The sequence below is a fragment of the Corvus cornix genome, chromosome 17 (genome assembly GCF_000738735.6).
Source record: "Corvus cornix cornix isolate S_Up_H32 chromosome 17, ASM73873v5, whole genome shotgun sequence".
NCBI lineage: Eukaryota > Metazoa > Chordata > Aves > Passeriformes > Corvidae > Corvus > Corvus cornix.
Window position 1 is genome coordinate 1,573,061 of NC_046346.1, and position 21,330 is coordinate 1,594,390.

At 43.1% G+C, this 21,330-nt stretch overlaps 1 protein-coding gene across 1 annotated transcript in view; it reads right to left on the reverse strand.

Annotated features, from left to right (window-relative positions):
* Positions 1 to 3,277: 3,277 nt before the first annotated feature.
* The window catches only part of RABGAP1 (RAB GTPase activating protein 1), a 62,862-nt gene continuing 44,809 nt past the window's right edge, over positions 3,278 to 21,330 (reverse strand). The window contains exons 14-26 of the mRNA XM_039561631.1: positions 20,367 to 20,480; positions 19,561 to 19,635; positions 17,249 to 17,374; positions 16,645 to 16,788; positions 15,064 to 15,105; positions 14,610 to 14,738; positions 11,796 to 11,888; positions 10,708 to 10,818; positions 7,912 to 8,016; positions 7,348 to 7,431; positions 6,478 to 6,549; positions 5,790 to 5,987; positions 3,278 to 4,996 (exon numbers count right to left, since the gene is read on the reverse strand). Coding sequence (XP_039417565.1) covers positions 4,874 to 4,996; positions 5,790 to 5,987; positions 6,478 to 6,549; positions 7,348 to 7,431; positions 7,912 to 8,016; positions 10,708 to 10,818; positions 11,796 to 11,888; positions 14,610 to 14,738; positions 15,064 to 15,105; positions 16,645 to 16,788; positions 17,249 to 17,374; positions 19,561 to 19,635; positions 20,367 to 20,480 — 1,416 coding nt within the window. The 3' untranslated portion in view covers positions 3,278 to 4,873. The remainder of the gene's footprint in view (positions 4,997 to 5,789; positions 5,988 to 6,477; positions 6,550 to 7,347; positions 7,432 to 7,911; positions 8,017 to 10,707; positions 10,819 to 11,795; positions 11,889 to 14,609; positions 14,739 to 15,063; positions 15,106 to 16,644; positions 16,789 to 17,248; positions 17,375 to 19,560; positions 19,636 to 20,366; positions 20,481 to 21,330) is intronic.

The following is a 21,330-nucleotide window of genomic DNA, read 5'->3' on the forward strand; positions in this document are numbered from 1 at the left end:
GTTCTCCACGGGGAGAACAGCCCACGGCAGCCACTCATCACATTATAGATCAAACAGCTCCACTTTATTAGCTCTCACGGCCTATTTCAAAGGTTTCCACCTCAGGAGGCCTCAGCTCAGACCCGCCTGTGACAGGCTGCCATGAACATCACCCACTCTCCTGCTGAAAGGCTGCTGCTGCTGCATGGGAAGAACTCACTGCCTGCCTCAGCCTGAGGGGCCTGGGGGGGTGGCTGCAAGGAGAAAAGAACAGACGAGGCCATTTAAACCGCGTGCAAATTAAGGGAAAACTCTACCTCTTCTCCACAAGGGCCATTAATGCACTACAAGTTCTGTACAGGTTTTCCCCAAAGTACCATTCATTTCCACCAGTTATTGTCTGGATCTAAAGCTCTGCTGTCCTCCGCTGCCCTGGTGCTCTTCTAACACCCACAGTCTCCGGAAGAGCTCTGCGAGGATCTGCATGGTTCCCTCATGAAGCACAGCACCGCCCCGCCCCGCCCGGGGGCCACTGCTCCCCTCCAGCCCAGCTCAGCAGTGTGCCCGCGCTCCGCACCTCCTTCCAGCCGGGCAGCCCCGGCCCGAGCCGGGCTTCAAGGCTCCTTCCCCCGGCCCCGCGCGTCGGCTCTCCCAACCCTCACGGCAAACAAAATGGCGCCCCGGCCGCCCTGCCGCCCAAAGGCTGCTCCTGCTGCCAATCACCCGCCAGCCTATCAGAGCTCGCCGCGAGCCCCGCGCGCCCCGCCCCCGCGAAAAGCGCGGGAACCGTGAGGGCTCTGAGGCGGCGCCCGGCCGGGTTTTCGGAGCCGGAGGGTCCGGGGTGCTCTTTGACCCCGTCCTCGGCTAAATCCACCTCAGACAGCCCGGTTCTACTTCAGTTAGCTTGGTTCCACTCACCCCCCAGTCAGCAGGAACTGAGACCACCATGAGGAAACACTTGACTTCAATGTTAAACCCAACAAAAATGGCTCCTGAGCAGAGCCCTCCTGCTCGCCTCACAGTTCGAGTTCCCTACCGTGCCTGTGGCCAGATTACCCCGAGGGAAAGCCCTCAGTCCCGGAGTACGCTGTCGTGTTCGTTAGTATGCAGAAAACGCAGCAAAACCAAGCCTGTGTTGCTCAAATGCATTAGGATGTGCAGTGGTAAATTCTAGCAAAATCTGTATGAAGAGACCTTGATAGTCTTTGGCAATACAGAAGGAAAAATACTGCACAATACAGTCATGGAAAAAGGAGGAAAAATCGAAAGCAACCCCCTGAGTGTCCAGTGATGGCTCATTTTCAGTATATTTTTTTTATTTAGGAAGGACTCTCAGTTGAGTTCGTGGGTTCACAGGAGCTTCCCTGATCCTTCAGGCCTCTGGGCACGAGGCTGGGTGAGCTGCCCGCCTGCAGTGCTGCCCCCGCGCCTGCCGAGGGCTGGAAAACCTCCCTGGATTAAACTCTTATGTTAGGCACCTCCGAAGTGTCTAAAGTTAGGCTGGATGAATGTGAGCCAAGCTGTTGAACAGATGGAGTGAAATCCTCCTCTTGATAACAGGAACTTTATATCACTGCCACAGATAAGAAGGGCAGCTAAAAAAAGTCAGGGAGGTAGTTATATAAATTTCAAGACGGCTTACCAGCAATGCTTAAAGGTAAAACTTTCTGATAGATCCTGAATATCCACTTCCAGCTGCGGACCCTGAGCTGCCAAGTTGTTCTGCAACACAAATGAGATTGTGACACTTGAGCTCCCACACTGAGACCATCGGAACTTAATGATACAGCACAAACACGCAAAGCATTTGGAGCCTGGGGCACAGGAGATTAATCCCAGCATCAGCAGACTGGCACTGAGCTGGAGTTCAGTACTCAAACCCAGCTGAGGCACATGTGAACAGAAAGGTGATTGACTACCAGAAAATAACCATCTCATTAATGCCCCAAATGCTACCAAACACACTCATTCCTTTTCTCTTACACGGCTGTAAAATACTCGTGCTTAAAGCAGCTTTGACTCAATGTGGTTTTCTACCTTCCTTATTCATAGTTTTGAACATCTGCAAATTTAATTTCCTCATCTTAAAACTGACCTGCTTCCTTGTCTTTCACATGTAATTGTGGTTCAAAAGATGCACATCTCAGCACTGAATCCATTTTTCTTAATTAGCTGTGGATATTTTAGATGGAGTTGGACGTGAAATACATTGGTAATATTTATTTCCAGGGATCAAAAACCTTCAGGTAGGCATCTAAAATAATCCATGACTGGAAACTGACTATAAAGTGTTTCAGATGAAATGCTGTGAAACAATTATGCATGTTCTGCATCCATCCCAAGAGGGGAGTATATGCTGCATGCAATTTGAAGGTAATGTTTATTTAGAGAGCTGAAGAAATCTGAACAATAAAGCAGCTTTTCCTCTTCCTTTAAGTACCTCATTTTTGGAGGAAAGTACACTATTATACCATTTCCCAGTCCCTTTGAGGAAGACAAGTGGATGAAGTGTTCTGGGCTTGGGTTGCTTCCTCCTCTCCCCTACTTACCTTTAAACTTTCTCTAAAGGTTGCAATTACTGAGAAACTGCAGAGCTGCCTTACCAAGGGAGCCACCTCTGCAAAGACAAAGAAGTGGAGACCACACACAACCACATAATACAATTCTTTTAAAGCAAAATATGGCTGGAAAAGTGACATCCCAGCAGCCTCCTAGAGCAGGGCTGCTTCCTGAGTCACCTTTGGTTGTTTTGGTGACAAGAATCCATTTGTACTCCTGGCTATCTCTGCAGAACACAGGGCTGGGGAGCAGAGCTGCCCCACAACCCAATTAGTGCAGCCCTGCAGTCGCACGGCTGAGCCCGTGCTCAGCCACGGCTACAAAACCCTGCTGAAGATGACATGAACCACACTTGACCCCACAGAATTTGTTACTGATGGTGATAAGCAGAGATAGCCTACATTTATTTTGCAGATTCAAGCAGAATTTGGAGGGCCACGGAAAAAAAAAAGTTCTAAATTGGACATGTTTGAGAAATACTGAGTCACAAGTTTCAAGCTGCACAAGGTCATTTTTGCAGTTTCTTTTTTCAAAGCAAACCCTAGATTTTATTATATAAAACTAGTGTTGGCAGCACTCAGAACATGCAGTCTTTTTTAGCAAAGCCCTTTGCAGCATGACTATGGTTTCAGTCTTGGAGAAGCCTACAGATGCTACTGCTTCTACTTTAAGACCAGAATTAGCTTTATATTGCAAAATATTTAATAATTTCCTCTTCAAATGAAATGAAACAACAAAATAGTTATACAATTTTACTAGTTTATATTTCAATTCATAAAGTATACACACTGCAACTATGCTACCACAATGTCCACGCATCTAATATTGATGGAGTTACAGTATTTTTTTTTTTTTTTGGTATTAAACAATAGAGATAATGTATGCAGTTAAGGAAAAAAGCTTGGACATAGCATGTTCTATCCGGTAGTTACAGAGTACATTAGCTAGCATTAGTACAGTAAACAAGAAAAAGGTAGAAATACAAAATAAACCAAATATCTTTATATACAAACCAGTGCCTCTTATTGTTACCAGCTTATACTCACACTGCACACAAAATTTATCCACTGATGCAATAGATACTTCAGCATAACACAAACCATTATAAATTAAAAAAATTACAAGGTGCAAAACTCCATTCTACAGCTTTCTGGTGAGAACTCAATACAATCCAAGGAATGAGAACTCCAAGCACTTTTAGCACCTATTAGTGCAACTGCATTGAGCGTGAAAAATGACCTACACCACCTCAGAACGCTACCAGGGAAGCGAGTTAGACAGCTAGAGATGCTCGCAGCTACACTCGCGCTGTGATTTTTGCCTCATATATATCTCCGTTTATTGTTTCTTTGTCCCATTCATACTTATGTGCAAAACTAAAACCTGGGAGCTCTGTCTGAGCTCCGCAGAAGGCCTGCTACAGCCGGGTAAAAACAAACAAACAAAAACAAAACAGAAACCTGACAAAACCCAGACAGACTCCATTGAATGTCAGACCATCCACATAACTCGTACTTATCAGCAGTCCTGGTGCTGATTTGGGATTTGAATGCTGTTGATATGTGGATCAAACAATATGACACAAGTGAAACAGAAATTTGCCAACGATTCCGATTATTCTTGTCTAGCACTTTGACAAGTCTCCCAGCCTCCGGTGGCGAATTTGTTTGGCAGTCCATGCCAAAAAAGCCCAGAGTTGCATAGAATTGATTAGTAACAGAAAGAAATGCCAAACACAGAGATGGATGCTGCATCTACTAGAACAAAGTGGGGTTGCTCGACAGGAATGCTGAAATCATCCCCATTCATAAAGCAAAACATGTCACCTCCTACTCTCCATTTCCTACCTCTGGGGACTGCTTTCTGGCACTGATGTAGTTCTTGATAAAGTTGTATTTTTTTTGTTGCATTTTTTCTTTTTCTTTTTTTTTTTTTTTTACTTTGTTAGTGACACTTTTCCTTTCAAATAAAATATTAAAAAAGGTTATAACTGTAAAAAAACCTATCATATGTAAACTTAACAATTAGGGTTTGGTAAGTTCTCGTACCTAGTCTGTGAAAAGCCTCCAGCCAGACGCAGAATGGAGTGTTTCTCTGAAGAGCTTCAATCTAGCTACATCACCTGTTAAATATCAGTAGTATGAACATCCCATGTCTAGCAATAAAACCTCTCTTGTGTTTCCATCCTCTTTATCACTGACCTATTGAAATCCTGACATGCTGTGTTTCTATTATATTTACATTCTGGTCCTCTCACATCACAGAATTAAACATCTGGCCAAGGAAGGCAACAAAAGGTGTTGTGTTAAGAAGGTGTGTTTGACAGAACTGCTTTTCAACAAGTCTCTTTTCCTTGGACTCCAGTCACTGTTTTTATAGAGCTTATTGTTCTGTTGAACCACGTTTTCTTTGCAGCTTGTACTTCATTCAGGGCCAGACCCAAATGGTGCTCCAAATCCTGCAAACAGAAGAGTAATTTCATTATTTTGTTATGTATTCACAACACAAGGTTGTAGGAGTTAAACCCAGAAGGCTTCAGAACATCTACAAACTCTTGGCCACTTTGTAAGTTAAACAAATCTTACATAAATTAAAAGCAGTACAACAAGCTGACAAAGAAAAAAAAAAAAAAAGCTTTGAAAAGCAAAATAAGACTTGTGTCATTGCCCTTAGTGAAACATTCCACTTTCTTCAGTATATCCAAACTCTTTCATTCTCTCCCATCTGAGGAGGAGCTATTCCCACAGGAAGTGGACTTTCTACAAACTAATTTTTACCCTTCTGTGAACGAGCAGCACTGACATATCAGTTTTAGGCTAAAAGCACAGTGTTGTCATATTTTACAGAAATACCTCAAGTACCTGGAGTGCTTTGCAATCATGTTTTAAGAAACATTTGTCAATGTTACTTCTTCATTTAGTACTGATTGTGAGATAAAGACATGCATGATTCAGTACTCTTGGGCTCCTTCCAAGCAGTTGCAGGAGATCAGGCAGCCAGCACTGCACTGCAGACAGGCAGATGTCTGGAAGCTGTAGTGGCTGCTAAATACAGTTCATGCAATTTCAATTAAATCGTCTGCATACAGCAAGTTTCAGACGCAGTGTTTGGTTAAATAACCCATGCAGGAAATAGCAGGTTATAGTTTCAACCAACAGGATCTGTTCCAATCCCTCTACAACTCACACACACATTTTTCTAGGAATGCAGACACGCTGCACAGACTACAAAACAAACCTCCAGAGCATTACCTGTATTTTACATTCCGCCTCCACAAGCTGCAGCTTGGTCTGGGCCAGCTCAAGCTCCATTTCCCTCAGCTGATTTTTCAGTGTTTCCTTCTCCTCATCCGTGTCCTCGTCTGAACCATCCTTAGCAGTGCTGGCAACCTTCACACGGCCTTCCTTATTGAAGAACTCACGGCAGTGCTCGCAGTCATCCACCTTTTGCTAAAGTAAACACCTGGCTGTGAGCGAAGTGCTGGGGCTATGATCAAAGCCTGTCCTGCCTCTGCTCTGGAAGAGCAGCCCAACACCAGAGGAACCACTAATGGGAACCTTTGGGGAGGCACAGCCAAGCAGGAACTCTTGCCATCCCCAGACTCACGGCTTTGGAAACACCCCTGTGTTGTTTTGCTACAATAATGGGCTCTATCCCTCCCCCCTGTTACTTTAAGGTAAAAGACAGTCAGAGAATCTCTTCCAGAAAAAAAAGACCCCTCAAAGAAACCCCAGCATCGAGATTAGCATGTAACCATTATAGCATGAGAGGGCCCACAGTTACTCACCTTTTCTCCCAGGTCTCCCCCTTATAATCTTCTCTTTTATCTACAGGGACTCTCAGCCACCATTTTAGTAAGGAAATAAATTGTGTGTTTGCTGCTATGATTTTGCTTAGAGATTGAAACATTGTAGACTGTGGATCTATCTGTTCTCTTACCCGTATTTTCTCAATTTCAGCTTTATTTGCTGTTTGTTGCTTTTCCAGTCGCTCACTCAGCTGGGAACAAATCTGACAAGCAAAATTATGTTACCAGACCATTCATAAATGTAAATTCCTTCCCAAATGAATGCTAAAGCACAAATAAATGCTGTTGCAATATTAACATGGATAGTCTACGGACTCTTAGAAAGCTAGAAAAATGGGGATGCTGCATTAAGCTGTCTCATTGTACCTTTTCCCATTCTCTACATATTCTTCTATCCCCACAGGAAAAGGTGCAGTTCCAACATAAGTTATTAGCAGAGTTTGGCCTTGCTAAAGGAGCCAGTAAAGGTTAGGAATAGCATGGCCCTTTTGTTGCCTTTGGGAGAAAAGAACAGGCAAGACAGAGTAGTAATTAATTCCCTGAGACCTGTTATGGGCCTACTAAAGAGACACATGAATTTGCTCCCTTGATACCTTGTGATCAGGAGCTTGAGTGCCAAATCAAAGCCTTGAAAGGAAAAAGGCATCCTTTTTTTTTATTTCTTAGGTGCATTTGATTGACAAAGGGAAGGTAGGAGAGAACCTTTTTTGGCATGAGGTGAACCTTTGATGTCCCAGAGCCCATTTGAACAAGGTTTGGCTGTGACTGAGGCTGTGGTGACTCCTGATCTACACATACACACATCAGGGGCAAACAGGACTGACTACTTCAGGATCTCGGCCAAAGAAAATGCAAAACCAGCCACCGGCTTCCCATTTAGAACAGCTAAGTTGTGTCCTCAAATGCATGGCACAGATGACATTGGTTTCCAGAAATCTCCTAAAATACCTGAAAGTCTTGTACTTTGATAGCAAACAACATCATCATGGAGTTGTACTTACCTGCTTGTAGTCACCAATAATAGAGCTGTTCTTTCTGATCTCTGACTCTGCCTTATCTAGTTCCCTGCGACACATTTCCTTCAGCTGCCGGAAAAAAAAAAAAAAAAGAAAAGAAAGGGTTTATTTAGTTATAGTCTGAAAAATACCCAGGTGGTATTTCCTCCTTCTCCTTAACCTCACTGCTCAGCTTGACCCTGGGACCCAGAGCCCAGCTCAGCTCCATGCAGGCAGGGAAAAGCGGGGCTTTGCTGGCCATCACTGACAGAACAGTGGGCTAGCCAAGGGAAGGAAGGATTCAAAAAGTGCTGACAGCTGAAGTCCTGCACTGCCTCTCTGTGCAGCATCTCCGGCACAGGCTGAGACTTTGTGATTTCAAGTTAAAAATTCCCCACCCTATGAAGCACCTGGCAGGAAAGTGCCGAATTCTGCTTTGCTGACGTCCTTTACACCACAGAAGAGAGACAAACATGACTTAGAACATTAAGCCCTTCCCACACTTGTCACTTTTTATTTTTATCATTTCTGTACTGTACAGAACAGTGAGAATGACAGAAGTGCCCCAACCTGAGCGGATTCTTCCTCCAGGCGCCTCTTTTCTTCTTCTGCATCAATCAGCTTCTGTTTGGTCATAAGCAGCTCCTTATTGAGGGCATCTGCCTTCTCCTCTGCCTGAAACACAGAGTGCAGGCTGAGCAGAGGCTTCCCTGCTGTGCCTCCACCAGGACGGAGCCAAGAGTGCAGCTATTCCAGTCTTACAAGGTTTGGTTCATTGTTATTAAAAAAATACCACTTTATTCTGAAAATTATTTCTCTAAAACTTCCCGTCTGCAATAGCAAAGCAGCAACACATCAAAATTAATCACACTATTACCACTACACTCCAGCCCTCCAAAAATGCCTCCTTGAATTCAGTGATTAATTTTAGCAAAACTGGAGCAGGGATTGCTCCAAAGAAATCCAATAGCAGAAATAAGTTTCATTTTCTCATACAGTCTGGAAGGTGACCAATGCATTCTGAAGACAACCAAAAGCACAGAACAGCTCAAAGTGTGCAAGATCACTAAAAGACAATAACCAGCTCAGACCTAAGTTTAATTTGCAAACATTCACCCTTGCAATGAAAACAGAATTAACGCAAAATGCCTCTAGAATGTTTAAAAAGCCCCCCGAACTCTATGACACTTCCCAATGGATGTGATACCATCCCAGAAAATACATGAAAAAATTGAGCTGCCAAAGCAAACATAAGAATCAGGCCACTCTCTCCTTCGTCCTTAAAGGAAAGAAATGTCCCACCAGAAGCCAACAATCCCTTTTTACTGCAGTTTTTCAAGTATAAAAATATATTGTTGAAAAATTTCAAGCTCTTTATAAACCACTAAAAACTCTGCCAAGTTAAGACGTCTTTTCCTGTCTCATACACACAACACAGCACTTCCCAATAGGTGTATGGATTCTTCATAAAAATAGATCAATAACTCAACTGATATATAAAATCTTCAGAAACTACCTGTACCAATTCCCTTCAAAGGAAGAAAATCAGAAAGTGAATTTTAGTCCCTTAAAGTCCTGCTGATCCTTTCAAAAAGATGGCAAAGGCAAACAGAACATCTTTTCATTATAGATGGGGTTTAAGCTGTTTTAAAGTTAAAGAACGCTGGGATGTAGGAGTCCAACAACAGTAGAAAAATGAAGCCTATTTTCTGGTCTAGTGAAAGGATATTAAGGAAATTCTTGTATTTCCAAATGCTTTGTTTTGATCTTTTAGGTTGCAGATTTCAGACATGCCATGTAGATATCAGAAAAGGTGTGTTAAACAGTGTCCTTTGGTACTTTCCTTTCAAGACCTCAGGCTGGCAGAATGAAACTTATCATTTCAGGATCCAATTAGAAGAATTTATCGTGTCCTAAAGTAGGATCAAACCTACCTATCTCCTCCAGGGGATAACCCAAGTGCTGCCAACATCATTTACCACCCTTGAATACAAGACTATTATATATCAAATGAAGCATATCAATTTTGCTTAATTTTGTTCCTCTCCCAGCTCTCCATTTAAAAAAACAATGTAAAAGTATCACCGTGTCTCATGCAGGCTCAAGCAGTCACAAACAACAGTTAAAAACTGATAGAAAAAGCTTCTTCAGGACAATTTTTGCTGGAGTGCACCCCCTGAGTGCCACTGCTGGGCTATCATCAGTGTGGAGCTTCTGGAAGCTTCACTAATGAAGGGAAAAAGCCCAGGTAAGAGGAGGTGAACATACCAATGTGTGGTGAAAACCTGCTTCTGGAACATACTTCTATGATTCACATTTTAACACCTAAGAACAGGAGAGGTAATAAACCCAAAAGTCATAAACCAAACCTCATTAAGAGCAACATTCACCCACTGGCATCAACATTTACTATGAATAGTTTTCCAACAGCAAGTTTCCAGGAGACCGTGGGAAACCTTAAATTGTCTGAGGCACATCCAGTGAAACATTTTAAAGCCTGTCAGCTCCTGCACTGTACAACTTTCAGAAGTCATTTTCCTTTGAGATTTCAGAAATGCACTTATCTTGGTACAGAACAAGAATGGCAAAACATGAGCACTTGAACTCTTCCCCTCATCTCCCCAAGCAGACAGACTAAATGTGTTCTAGCCTCCCCTGTGCTAGAAATGCCAGTACCTTTCTGTCTCTGCATGTCCTGGAAAAAAAGAAAAAGCATATCCTAGTAAGATCTCCCACAACTGAATATGTAAAGAAGGGAGTGGGACAGCAAGCTGAAAAAAAATTCCTGTAACACAAAGCAAACCTGAAGTTTCCTCCTGAGAGCTCTACTGATCTGGAAACATCCCAGGATGAGTTCATACGGGCACATTCCAACAAGCCAAATGGAAACCACAGCAACATTTTCAGAGTTGCCTGAGGTACCTGAGAACCTGATCCATGCAGAGCCAGACAGACTTTCAAGTTTATCAGGCACTTTGCAAAGCCTGTCTGCTATGAAATTGTATTCATAAAAATCCCAGGAAAACACAGTCCAGCATCCATGTCATGATCTCTGTGATGGTTCAAAGACTTGACACAGCTCCTGCTAGACTTCTTTAGAGAAGAGAAAGTAACTACTCAAGTACAGGCTCTCCTTTCCCTGCAGTTATTCTGAATGCTTTTCAGGGTAATGAGTATTTCAGTCAGCACTCCTGTTTTTCCCATGGACCTCTGCCACAGGCCTATACTTGTCCATGTGCAATAAGGATGTGGAGGAAGGAATCCTGTCCCACACAAAAGAAGTACTCCATGTATCTCCTCTCCAGTGAGAGGAGGAACAAGGAATTATCCCTTGTCTGCCCTACACAGCATGAGGACATGTCTTACATTGTCCAAGTCCTTCCTCAGTGCAATCTTGCTGGTGACCAGCTCGTGGGCGAGGTCGTCGTTCTCCTGCTCCAGTCTCATGTTGGCTTCCTGCAGGCGCCGGTTCTCGCGCTGCGGGGACACAAAGTGGCCGTCAGGGAAAGGCTGCCCAGGGATTGCCTCTGACACACAGAGCTTCCTGTGCTCACACACAAATGCCCACCGTGCATCTCCAGTATGCACAGACAGTTCTACCTCCATGAAATTCCCTGGAACAGAACTAGCCAGCCGTAGTGTAAAGGTAAAATAAATACAGGATTAGCCTTGAGAAGACACCAAGTATGAATAACTCTGCTCAGCCATTAGTTGTTGAGCTACAGAAACGTTTGTGAAGCCTGCAATAGTAGGGTATCATTCTGCCATTGATACCTTGCCAGGAGTTTCCTACAAGTACTGCTTTTCTAGGCTCAAAATTGAATTTACATGCTGCAAACAGGTAAGAGAGGAGAATTCTGGGAAAAATACTCTATTTTCTCCTTCCTGTTACAACTCCTAGCACATAGATGGATACTAAAGAAGGTTTACATAAAACTGATTAAAATACATGAATTTGTTGTATATATGTCTCTCTGTGTGTGTTATTGTGGTATGTATATGCATACATAACTTTACATGTGTAATTTATCCCTGTATTACATTTATTTGATAAATAAACTATATATAAAATTATATGCTTAGGGCAATATACATCATTTGAAATTAGGAAGAGGAGTAAAGGTGGGATTATCATCATGGAAGGCAGAGTTAGAATCAGTCAGGCATTTCCTTTCTGTTCATGGCTTGTGGTGCAATCAGCACGTTAAACAGGCTCTACTGAAACAGTTCTATAAGCCCAAATAAAATTCATCCTATTCATTTTCTTGCACAGCTGGGCTCACAACAACCCCATCCTGATTAACGTTGCCAATACAGAGGCATTCCCTTCACGTTCATTGAGCTGATGCCCCTGTTGCATCCAAATTGGTCAGAAAACAAAACCAGCTCAAAAAAAAGAGTTCAAGTAGCAACTTCCTGTTTGTTAAATCAGACTGGAGAAGGTAAAGCCTTACCTCAAATCTTTCTATAGGGTCCTCCTGTTGAGCTTGCTGCTCTCTCATGGTATGATACTCTTTTTCATATTTCTTCAGCTTCTTCTGGCTAATCTAAATTAAAGCAGCCCATTAGTTCCTGCCCAGAACATTGATAGAAGAACACAACACACACAGGATTATGGAACAAGCTTCAGGCAACTCCTGCCTTCTACAAAGCACAGCTCATGGCTTCAGCCAGTTCTGAGTGTCAAACCCTCAGGGATGGTCAAAAACTCGGTTCCACTCAATATAACGACAGCAGCCTTTTCCTTTTATCCTTTTGTGGAATACAGGGAAGGTTTCAAAAGCCACCCAGAGCATCCTGCCCGAGCTCCCCCTTGGTGCTGCACAGCTCCCTGGTGCTCCACACACTGCAGAGCTTCAGCAGAACAGAACCCTGCGAGACGTGGTTCATTTTTGGACTGGCCTGATGCTGAGCCTTCTACAGCTGCTTTTTCAGCTGTAACATTTATCATCACACAGAAGTATTTGGTTTACTTTACATGAGACTGTAAATGTTGAAAGGGCAAGTGCAGGCTCAGCTGACATTTCTGCCAGTGTCACTCAAGCTCAGCAGAAAACAGCCCCATCCCTGAGCTGCCAAGGTGTCTGGGCAAGCAGCAGCACCTCAGAGGCACAAGTGCTCTGTCCTTGGCTCTGACACACACAGCACCAGCAAAGCCACTCTCACAGGCCCCCAGGTTCCCCTTCTGTGAGAAGGGACAGAAAGGTGATGTTGAATTCAGTATTTTGTGCCCCGTGTTCAAGTCCTGCAGGGACAGGGAACGCGAGGGAAGCTGTAATAGATCCTGACCAGCATTTTCCTGGTGTCACCTGTGTCACAGGTCACAATGGTTTAGCAACACAGACCACGCCAAGATCACTGTGAGCATTTCACATGCAAGACATTATGCACCTAAATGAAATCTCTAGCATTAAAAGTTGCACCTAAACATTTATTATTATCTCAGTAAACCAAATAAATGTAAAAGCTGTAGCTAAGACTTCCTCTTTAAAAACTCTTTTCTGAGAAACAGGTTGAATTTTACATGCATAAATGACAGGCAGAATGGAAAACATGTTTGGTTTCCCTGAAGTCTGGTTTTATCGTTAACAGCCTTCCTTGGAAGGAGCTGCAGAAAGCGGTGGCCAAGCTCCCTCTAGTGAGAGCTGATCAGAAACACCTCCCTGCTCTCGGGGGAACATTTCTTTGGAGATGCCAACCATTTACCTGGAGTCAGTCCAACCACACCACAACTGCAGGAGTTATTCTTGCACCCCAGACATCCACTCAGAGAATTAACCCTTCACTGACAATGGAGTCGGTAACTTGAGGAGATTATTTCACTGCTCTGCCCCTGCTCAAACACTGCCCAAATTTTGGGGTTTCACACCCCAAACCTCCTGCTACGTAAAGTTAGATCTTGACAAGTGAGGCATCCACCATGCCAGAAGAAAGGAAGGCAGGCACACCACTGCATTTTTATCTTCCATTTTTCAAGTGCATTAAGCCAATTTTGCCTTTTTTAGGTGATCTTGAGCAGATTTGTCATTGTCACAAATTCTGGGCATGGGAGGCCTGGGGAAGTCAGCAGGGATTCTGGGTTTGCAGAAATGAGCACTGATGTCCCACCACCTTTTTTCAGGGGCACAGGAGGCAGCAGCAGCTCAGCTAACATGTGTTTCTGAGAGAGGTTGTGAACTCCCCATCCCCATCCCAGGCTGGATGGCGCTTGGAGCAACCTGGGATAGTGGAAGGTGTCCCTGTCCTTCCACCCTGGCAGGGGGTGAAACAAGATGGGCTTTAAGGTCCCTTCCAACTCAAACCATTCTGTGATTCTATGACTTGATGGGAACACTGAGGAGTGACTTTAACAATCTGGTGTTGTCTCCAGCTGATGACTTCCTGACCTCCTTTCCAGCAGAATGCTGTTCTAATCACAATGCCTTACCCAGGCTACTTCTCCCTTCCTATAAATTATTTATTTTGACATCAGACCCTTTTCTGCTCAAAGAAACACTTCCAAATACAGAGCTGGAGATTTCTACTGACAGCGAAGGACTTATATTTTAGGTCAAGGGACGCAATTATGTGCAGCACTCCCATCCAAGGAGGTGATACAGAAGTGTTCTGTTCCGAGCCCAGCAGCGCTTCCTCCACAACCTCTCCTTTAATGCCCCCAAAACATCCAGCACTCCAGGAAGCCAGGGGCAGCCTTGCCATGTCCACTCAGAGACTGCTTGTGGCACTCCACACAGCACTGGGAACACAGGGAATTTTGGCAGAGTGGGAAGAGGAATAAGTTGTTATTTGGAAACATAAAAGGCAAATGCACTCAGTTAGGATGATGTGAACCAGGTGCATGTGGAACATTTAATCTGTGGCTCCAGCTAAATGATTAGAGAGATAAAACAGCTTTATCCTTGATAATTCTGTAATTTCTACACTAGTTGCACACAAGATATGCTTGAACTCTGTGCAGAATACTGGTATCCACACTGCTACTACACCTGGATCACAAAACGTCTGGAATGTTAACACACCAGGGAAGTTGTGTACTTCCACACTGACACTACAAAGGATTCCTCAAAGGAATTTAAGGACACTTTGAAAAATGTCAGTGCATTTGACTCAGAATTAATCTCCATGATCATAGCCAATTAACCTGCACTTGCCCTTGGATAAGGGGTTGCCGGCTGCAGCTGGAGCCAGGAGCTTTTCCCAGGCTGAGCCTGCAGCTGGAGCCAGGAGCTGCTCCCAGGCTGAGCCTGCAGCAGCCCATCCCAGCTCACCTTCATGTTGCAGGCCAGCTCCATCAGCTTCTTGGCGTTCTCCTCAGAGCGGTACCGCTTGGGCAGCTGCACACGGAAGAACTTTAAAGCCCCTTCAAAGTCAGTCAGCAACAAATCATCCTTGGTAGTCTGGAGACAAGGAAAGAAACACCAGAAAAAGCCAATTTTGTACAGTTATTGAAATCCCAGAGACAATAAAGCAACAACAGCTTTGGAAAGCTCCAGTAACATCACTGCTTCTTAACCTTCTGCAAAGAGTGTTTCTGTTTCTGCAACCTTCTGTTCCACCCCCCAAAAAAAGCACTGTGCTGCACAGGACATGCCACATTACAGCACAGGTACCACAGGCAGTTGTTAGCATCTCAAGAAAACCAACGTATTTTTGTAAAAGGCATGTTAATTTTCACACGGTGCATGAAGATGCTTAAACCACAGTGTAACGGTGTATACTCACTTTTAACAATCCCAGTGCAACATTGAAGATAACACTTATTCCCTGGAAAGAAAATATAATGACAAAATAAATTAATTTCTCAGTATTTACAAGCTGGGACATGAATTTGTTTGGTGAGTTTTGTTGTTTGTCTAGTTTCTGTGAAAAAAATAACAAATATAAATCAAAAGCACAAAGAAAGACTTTGCAAACAACTGGCAAAATATCTTTACTGGAGAGTCATTGTAGAGAGCAAAACAATCAACACCAGTTTTACTGCCTCCTTAGCAGTCTGAAACTCTGAAATTATGCTGTGCACTTTATTTTATTTCTTAATGAGTAGTTGGTCAGCTCAAGATAATTTAATTTTCATACAGCAACTTCTAAAAACACTGATTCAAATGCAGGAATATATACACCATTATATTAAATTCTGGTCTTCACAAACTGGGATAATTCATGTAATGAAAAGAAAGTGACTCACTTTAGGACAGAGTCCCACGACATCTATTTTGCCTCTACTCCTTAGAAGTGTTCTATTTATATTGTCCAATTAAATACAAACAGTTCTGCAGTCAGGAGTAGCTCACACCTTCTTCAGGGGTCCCACTCATAATCATGACACATTGCTCATCTTATTTCAAGATCCTGCCTTTCTTCTTCCCACCAACTTATTCTTCCACTATTACTTTAAAATGATGAAAAACCCCTTAAAACTTCCCTGTGAGCACATTTACTATTTATGAATTGAAAATGTGTTTCTAAACAAACAGAACTGATTTTCTCCATGCCATCTGCTGCCTTCTATTCCACTGGCACACAGACAAAGCAAGCAGCAGACACAGGGAAAGGGCAAAAACATTGACCAGGAGGTTTGTGAATGCTGAAACCCTTCAGTCAAGGAAAGGCAGGAAATTGGCCACTTCATAGGAACAAGTGCAGATCCAAGAAGAATGGATGCATAAAGTTACCCAGCAAATCATTAAATAACTCAAGGATGCTTCAGTACAAAATGGGATTTGTTCACTGATGGTAATAAGTGCTGACTGTAATTACACTGCTTACCCACGTAGCACCACATACAGTGTTCTAAACATGATTACAGACAACGTCTCAACATAAAGAATTTTGCTCTCTAAATATAAGCTGTGAAATATAGAGAGACCTCAACTTTTCCAGGACAAAGAGCTCCAAGATTGTTGATTACCACCATGAAAGTTATCTGGGCCATTTTATACACCATGGCCTCCATGCAATAATATTATAGGGAAAAAAAAGGTTATCGTTGTGTATAATGTGACTTAAGAACAGAGGAACCCACATATTTGTCAATCAGCTCTCATCCCACTTTATGGAGTCTTCTCACATAGATTCACCAGTGCCATAGGAAATAGGAGATTATAATCTTTTCTATAGCTATTGATTCCTAATTTGTTTCTTTAAAATGCTGAGAATCTTTGTCATTGCAGAAATGTAACACTTCTACATAAAAATATCACACGCTTTGCTCTGAGAGAACAGATAGTAACAAGGACATGAACCAAGATAGTGACAAACTGTCAAAAGCTGGAAGCTGCGTGAGTCTCCAGTTAGAACACATACCTCACATAGGAGTAAGTCAATAATATGGAAGACCATGTAGAGAGGGAATTTTGCAGTGAACAGGGTCAGGAACCACTGGGAAGCATACATGTGTGCTTCAAGGCTGATGTCCAGAAAGTGGTTATACAGATCAGGAATGTATTCCTAAGAGTAAAACACACAGAAGCACTGAGAGTCAATTTGGGCTATTTTGGAACTGTAGCTGAACCCCCAAATTACAGAAGGAAGTTGGGTAGAGTGACCATCGGTGCACGTCCTGCATCCACCAGGCCTGACAGGAACGGGCCTGGGGGCCTCCCAAGGATGCCAAAGGCTTGTCCCGGGGTGGATGCCCAGCAGGACCTGGAGTTTGCCTCAGTAGGACCTGGCAGTGGCTGTGCTGACACCAGAGCCACAGCAGAGCCACTGCAGCTGTCAGGCACATCTGCCTTCCCAGGCCCTGCCAGCAGCACCACACTGCTCCCGAGACCTCTGCTAGAACCCCTGGGATGGTGCTCGCTCTCCACCCTTACTCACAGGTTACAAACACCATTCCCCCACGAGAAACAGCCAGAGCTGAACTGCAGGCTCGGGTCCGTTCACCCTCCTCGTGTGAGCCCCCCACCTGCATGAGGCGCTCCAGCTGATAGAACTTGCAGTGCAAATCTTCAAAGTTTTGTTTGAAAAGTTCCCTGAGTCCATAATCAAACATGATTTTGACCAGAACACTGAAAGCTTGCTCCTCAGGCATCTGTGAGACAGGAAAGTGGATTCAGCACCGAGCATTAAAACCTTTCACATCAGCTCAATCTGCCTGTACCTCCCTTCTCCCTCTGACTGAAAGGCTGAATTGCCACTACTTTTTAACCCAGTTTAAATGTAAACAAGAGTACTAACACACAAAATGAGGCTTAGTGTTGCAAATGGCATTTCAGTGGAATAAGCCACCTCTCAATCATTCAACTAAAAATACATCTTCCAGACATCAAGACCAAAGCAGTTTCTCCAATGTCTTTATTCCAAAACTCATCAGAACCTGAATCTTACAGATTTTGGCCAGCCTAACCCTTTGTCACCTATGTAAATAAGGCAGAAGAAGCATTACTAGAGGATGTTAAACAGGATCTTTCCCTTATTCTTAACAATCTATTTACCTTTTTCAATGACATTATTACATTTGATGTTTATTTATTAGATTACATGAGTAAGAGAAACCAGTAACTGCTAACAGAAGTTCCACATCTCACAACTCAGCACTGGTTTAGGAAATTTCAGTATCCCTTTCCTGCCAAAAACTGAAGAAACACTCAAAGCTCATCAGTGTTTTGACATTTTTCCCTGCCCTTAAAATTCAGTTTTTATATTTCTGTTGAGAAGTCTGACTTTAGGTCAATTGCTGGTTCCTATAAAGGACAGAACATCCATCTCAAGTATTCTATTATTAATCTGCAGATGGAGTTTATTAAAACAGAAAACTTTGCTGAAACATTCCAAACTAGTAGTGAAGGACTCGCAGAAACTTAATTTCCTTTTCTGCAAGATTTGTTTTTATTATTTATTTTCCCTAGCAGCCACACTCCAAAGGCTGACTTCAAAGAGAATCAAATAAAAAGAAACTTATTTGAAATTTAGTTTTTTTAAAATGCATACATTATTCCCAGAAGCCACAAGTATTGTTAAAGAGAGAACTCTGGAATAACACATGGCTCAGTCTTGAGAGTGAATCTCTCTAAGGCAAGGGACACATGACAATGAAAAGCTGAAAGAAAGCACATCTGTTTCAGTAAAAGCATTTGGTTTTGTAGCAGGAAGTGTTGCCCTTCTCCATCTGATTCAGTGAGGAAATAAAGAATTAACTGCTCATCTAGGAAATACTTCAGATTACAGTTACAAAGAACTAAAAAGTTGTTATCATTAATCACTTGGCTTTTGTTTCACAAGAATGGAGTTTACAATCTCTTCTGTATACTCCCCTGACTTTACAACAGTATGGAAAATCCTCCCCTGAAGGCCAGACTTCCTTTTCCACCAAAGACTGCAGAGAACTCTTCATGCTCAGCCCTCTGTGGCAGCAACATCGCTGAAAGCAGCTGGGGAAAAGAAACCTCAAAGAACTACTGGGTTCACGTACTCTGCAGTTCCAACTACCCTTGCAACAGAAACACTGACAAAAAGCAGACGTTACTTTAAAATGGAACAGTCTATAAATACATAAATACAGATTTCTAATGCTCTTGTATTTCCCAAGCATCAGTGAATCTAAGACTTTTGCTCCTGACAACCATAAATCTCTCTCTAGCTTCTGAACACACCAGCAATTAAAGGATATTACACCGATGAGATCACTTATATCAACAGCAATTAAGTTTAAAAAAGCATAATACAGTTTCTTTTAAAAATATGAAGGTATTATTGTATCCTTCCCTAACCTCTCAAACCAAGAAGCACAAGGACCTACAAGACAACAGCCCACAGGCAGCACAGTCTGCACTGAGACCTAATGAACTGACATCCCTTCAATGTCCTAAATACTCTTCTGTGTACACAGGACATGGCAAACACCATCTGTATTCCTGACTGATTCCAATAGAAACATCTTTAAAAAAGCTTAAATCTGACCTTGAAACCCTGTAACAAAAACATTTACAGTGTTGTCTTATACACAAATTCCATGCCTACTACTGCTCGTGAGTACAAGCCTGAATGGAAGGGGTCCTAGAACAGGAACACAGGGGCATGAACGCTGAGTCCTTACAAACACCACAGTAAGTTTTAAACAGTGTACTCTTCCCTGTCTAAAATCACTTTATTACTGACCAACATATAAGTGGATGTGTGCCCTGTGGCCCTATTAGCTCAGAAGACATGCTGCTCTAGACATGTGCAGCAATACTTATTCTTAAACCTAAAACAACTGAGGGTAAACCCACCACTTACATGTAACAGCAGCACAGCAGCAAGAAAGGACTGGCCTTGGCAGTAGCCAATCTCTTCATCATACACAGAGTAGGCCTAGAAGAAGAATCAAGACTTTACTTGTACCGGTCTCCAGCTACAAACACAAATGAAACAGAACACTGCATTGAACACAGCTCCATACAATTGTCATGGATGGAGTGCAGCCACTGCCATTCAAACAAAGGGAAAACCTGTATGAGAACCAAACTGGGACATACAGAGGCATACAGTGGCTGGTTACAGTGATGCACCAAGGTTGCTGCAGCCTATTAAACCACTTATCTGAGTGCTTTTATCTCTAAACAGGTGCCACAGGGACATTAGGAAGAGGAAGAAATACTAGGAGTTCAAAAGAAAGTGCCAGAAGCTTAAACCATTCCAGCTGAGACACCTGAATACACCGAGCTGCCCATTTTTGCTGATTTCTTCCTTTTAATAATCAGCTTCAGTGCATGCCTATGGCTTTATAACCTTGATGGAGGTACACAGTCATCTCCAGTTACATAATCTGTCCTGCTTCATCCGGGCTGACAGGTCAGGAATGATGTGAAGTCTTTGCACCAAACACTTCAGTGCAGAGGAATCCAGAAAGGCTTTAGGTCTCCTGTGTGAATAACCAGAACCAGCCCAACAGCTACAATGGAGACCAGCCTGAGCCTGGTGCCAGTGGCTGTCTCTGTGACAGATAATGGTAACACATCCCCCTTCTTCTCAGCCAACAGTGACACTGCTGCTGATGTTGAATACAAGTTACCAAAACCAGCCCAGAAGAATTTAAAAAATACCTTGCATATTTTGTACAGGGAGTCCTGGCCATCTCCCCCAGTATCTTTGAAATAATCATGAGCAGGGAACGTTCGATTGATGTCTCGGGTGATGGCACTGTCTTGTGGAGACTCCTATTAGAAAAAGAAAATAATATGCAAATTAAAACACATCAAAAGAATATAAACTACAACATGCTAGGACTGAGACTTGGGAGATTAGCACTGGGTTCTCTGCACTGTTCTAAATTTAACAAAACCCAGTGTACCCCAGCAGAGCTGGCAGCTGCAGACCACAGCTGGGATAGTTTCGGGTACCTCAGCACATCTGGGGGGCTCACGGAGTGGCAGAAGGAGTACACACAAGCACACACGTTCCAGGCCAGGGCAGGGCAGATGCAGCCATCCCCCAGAGACTCCTGAATGCCAGCACTGCCCAGGCACATTCCTGTTATCCCACAACTGCAGCAGTCACAGTCAGCCGTAAGCAGCAGCTGTCCAAAATGCTGTCCCTGAGGTTCAGCTTGAGGAACCACTCGTCATCCCCTCCTCAGAACTCAACTAGAGAAAGTAGATGAGTGTGAGCCCTAGAGAGTGTCATACAGGAAAACATGAGGGAATGCAAGGACTGGTCCTGTATGAGCTGGGATTTCAGCATGAGGAAGATGCAACTTTGTTCTCTACATCACTCTGACGCCATCAGTTTCAGATGCCTTGGACATTTGGAAAGCTGAACAGTAAGAAAAAGGGGTTTAATCTATCCAAATAATCCATGTTTCTGTTAGGCAAATGGAAAAAGGTTAGAAGTAAAAGATAATAAAAAAAGTTCATGATGTAATCAGTGTAAAGAACATTCAATACAGCTTGTAGCTCTTTTTCTTCACAAAATGATTTTGCAAACAACAACAAAATGACCACAGCATGCTTCATTTTCTCTTCTGATTTTAATCCAAGGTTAATGCTCCTCTCTGGGGCTTAACACAGA